Genomic DNA, 2398 nt, shown 5'->3' on the forward strand with positions numbered 1-2398 from the left:
CCAAGCAGAGGACTCAAAGCACCCTGGCCCAGATGGCTGCTTCCAGCCAGCAGTCACAGCAATGCCAACAGCCCTGCTGGGATACTGAAACCTGGTCTGACCACCACAGGCAACCTTCCAACCCCTCCGAAAGAAGCACTTCCCAGCGGAACGGGCAGTTGGATGGGTAGAGGGAAGAAGGGAAGGCAGGCAGCAGGGAAGGTGCCTGCACGTAGACATCCGTCCCCAGCCCTGCAGCTGCGCCCCACGGACACCCAGCCCACGGACATGCAGACGGCAGGCCTGGCGGCGCGGCGATCAGCCTCCGTGGGCAGGTGCTTGGCCGGAGGAGGCCACCRGCTCCCCGGTCCTGCGCGAGGGCTGGCAGCTGTCCCACATCGGGCTGCCGCCTCCTTGTGATCTGGGGATTTGCTGTCCCTCATTAAAGCACCATCCTCTGTCTTTTTTTGAAATGTCAATGCAATAAATAGCTGCAAAGTATGGAAATCAGTGCCTGGTCCAGAAAAGCCATTGATCTGAACCAAGTATTTCCTGCTACACRGGGATAAAATATGAGCCTCAGACCTGGAAAAAGAAACAAGGAATGTCTGTTTAGGGAATTAGGTCATGTGTAGTCAATGTATATTTTATTAATTCTGGCTCATTTTCAGCCAAGAGCGCCATTGGAAAGCGAGCCATAATAATGATTAATTGATTCCCTACTAAAAACAATATATTCCTTTCTGGAGGTTGCATATATCTTCAGAGCAAGTCTCTCATATTGCACTAGGTGTTGGGAAAAGGGCATCAGCCACAGTGCGTCCCACCTTGCTGTGTCCCAGCCATGTTGGCAAGGAGCGGAGCGAGTTCTTGGCTCTTCAGGGCACTGCTAATCCCCTTAGCATCACCCGTGGCCAGGGCGCCCAGGGGCTGCATGCTCTGGTCCTCCCGGACCACGTGCCAATCCCTCTCATTTAAGGGCAATTTGCTGGTAGATTGTGCTGCTGAAGTGCAAAGGGACCTCTCGACCACAGCAAACCTAAGGAACGGTGGCAYGGGGAGCGAGCTCTAAAGAAGGGGCTTCTGAAACCTCAGGTTTTCTTCCTGTGTTTCAGATGCTCCCTTGAAGTGGCAGAAGGCTGCTGTTCTTACGATAGAAAACGTAACTCTGGGATCTCAAGTCCCCTTGATTAACGGAGGGATTTGCGGTGCCTGCAGTGGTTTGCCTGAGAAGTACTATTATGGCTTTTTCCATAATGCCAATGTAAAACCTGCACAGAGATACCTGCTAATATGGTGTATCCCCCAGCCTTCCTGGATGTATGCCTGGCACTGCAGTGAACTGTGGCTTGAAAGCTCGGTAAAAATTCCTYATCCAAGAACGAGAAAGAGGAATTACTAGTCACTGGCATTTCTGATCACTTGAGACCCTCCAGATTAAGTCTGGGATAAACACGAGGCTCTCAGGATAGCTCCTTGCTGCTTCAAGGCAGCCACCAGGGATCTCCGCGAGGAACAGAGCCCAACCTGGGGGTTCCAGGGTCAACTGYGATCCCAGATGCCTTCCTGGCACACGGAAGAAACGAATCTGCCTCCGAGGCTGAACAGGGCAGAGGTCTGTGCAAGGGCCTTCACTAAACCCATTCCACCATTTGCTGCCCCTGGATCCAGGGCGAAGGGGACAGCAGGTTTCTCCCTCGGTTGTGTCTCAGCGAGGAGGCCAYAGCCACTAAGGAGCATGTGCTGAGCCAAGGGCTGCCTGCCCACGTGCATGGGAGCATGTCACCCCCCTTGACACTTCCCGTTATTATTGCTGCACTGACTACATACCACCCGGTAAAGGTGGTATTTCCATTGCAGGAAAGAAAACACAACCTGTCTACACAGGTATTTTCAGGGACTTAACTTTTTTTTTTTTAATGAGTAGGTCCTCTCTTCAGCAATTTCACTTTCGGTGAAAATTATTTACCTGGCAAAAATTTCACTTAACACTACCAAGCGCTAGAGGAGTCTCTGCCGAGGCAGCCACATACTTGCTGGTCCCGTCTGAAGCCGCGGCATTGACTGCCGCCTTGGCTTCACTTGGAAGAGGGACCTGGGAACCATCAGGAGGAGCATTAACGGCATAACCGTCACAGCCTCTCAGCCCTCACGCCTTCTGGTCTCTGCTCCTCGCGGGCYCAGTGCGGCACGGCCACCGCCAGCCCCACTCCCGCGCGGACATCCTGGAAATCGAAAGTCAAGGAGAAGAAACAAAACCAGATAAACAGACTACGAACGCGAGGCGCACCGCGGTCACTGCCGTGCTGAACGAACCGGCCTTGCCCTCCCGAGCGCACGGCCAGCCGCACCCCGCGGCGACCGCCCGCCCCCGTGCACGGAGGGGGCCGCGCAGCCCGCGCGGCGCGGACCGGACCGA

General features: G+C 54.5%; 1 protein-coding gene across 1 annotated transcript in view; it reads right to left on the minus strand.

The window, feature by feature from the left end:
* Positions 1-2398, minus strand: part of LOC146594855 (uncharacterized) — an 8665-nt gene that overhangs the window by 4559 nt on the left and 1708 nt on the right. Inside the window, exons 3-4 of the mRNA XM_085306740.1 lie at positions 2133-2204; positions 2013-2074 (exon numbers count right to left, since the gene is read on the minus strand). Coding sequence (XP_085162866.1) covers positions 2013-2074; positions 2133-2204 — 134 coding nt within the window. The remainder of the gene's footprint in view (positions 1-2012; positions 2075-2132; positions 2205-2398) is intronic.

The sequence above is a fragment of the Rhea americana genome, unplaced genomic scaffold, assembly GCF_003343005.1.
Source record: "Rhea americana isolate MKP2758 unplaced genomic scaffold, rheAme1 scaffold_246, whole genome shotgun sequence".
NCBI lineage: Eukaryota > Metazoa > Chordata > Aves > Rheiformes > Rheidae > Rhea > Rhea americana.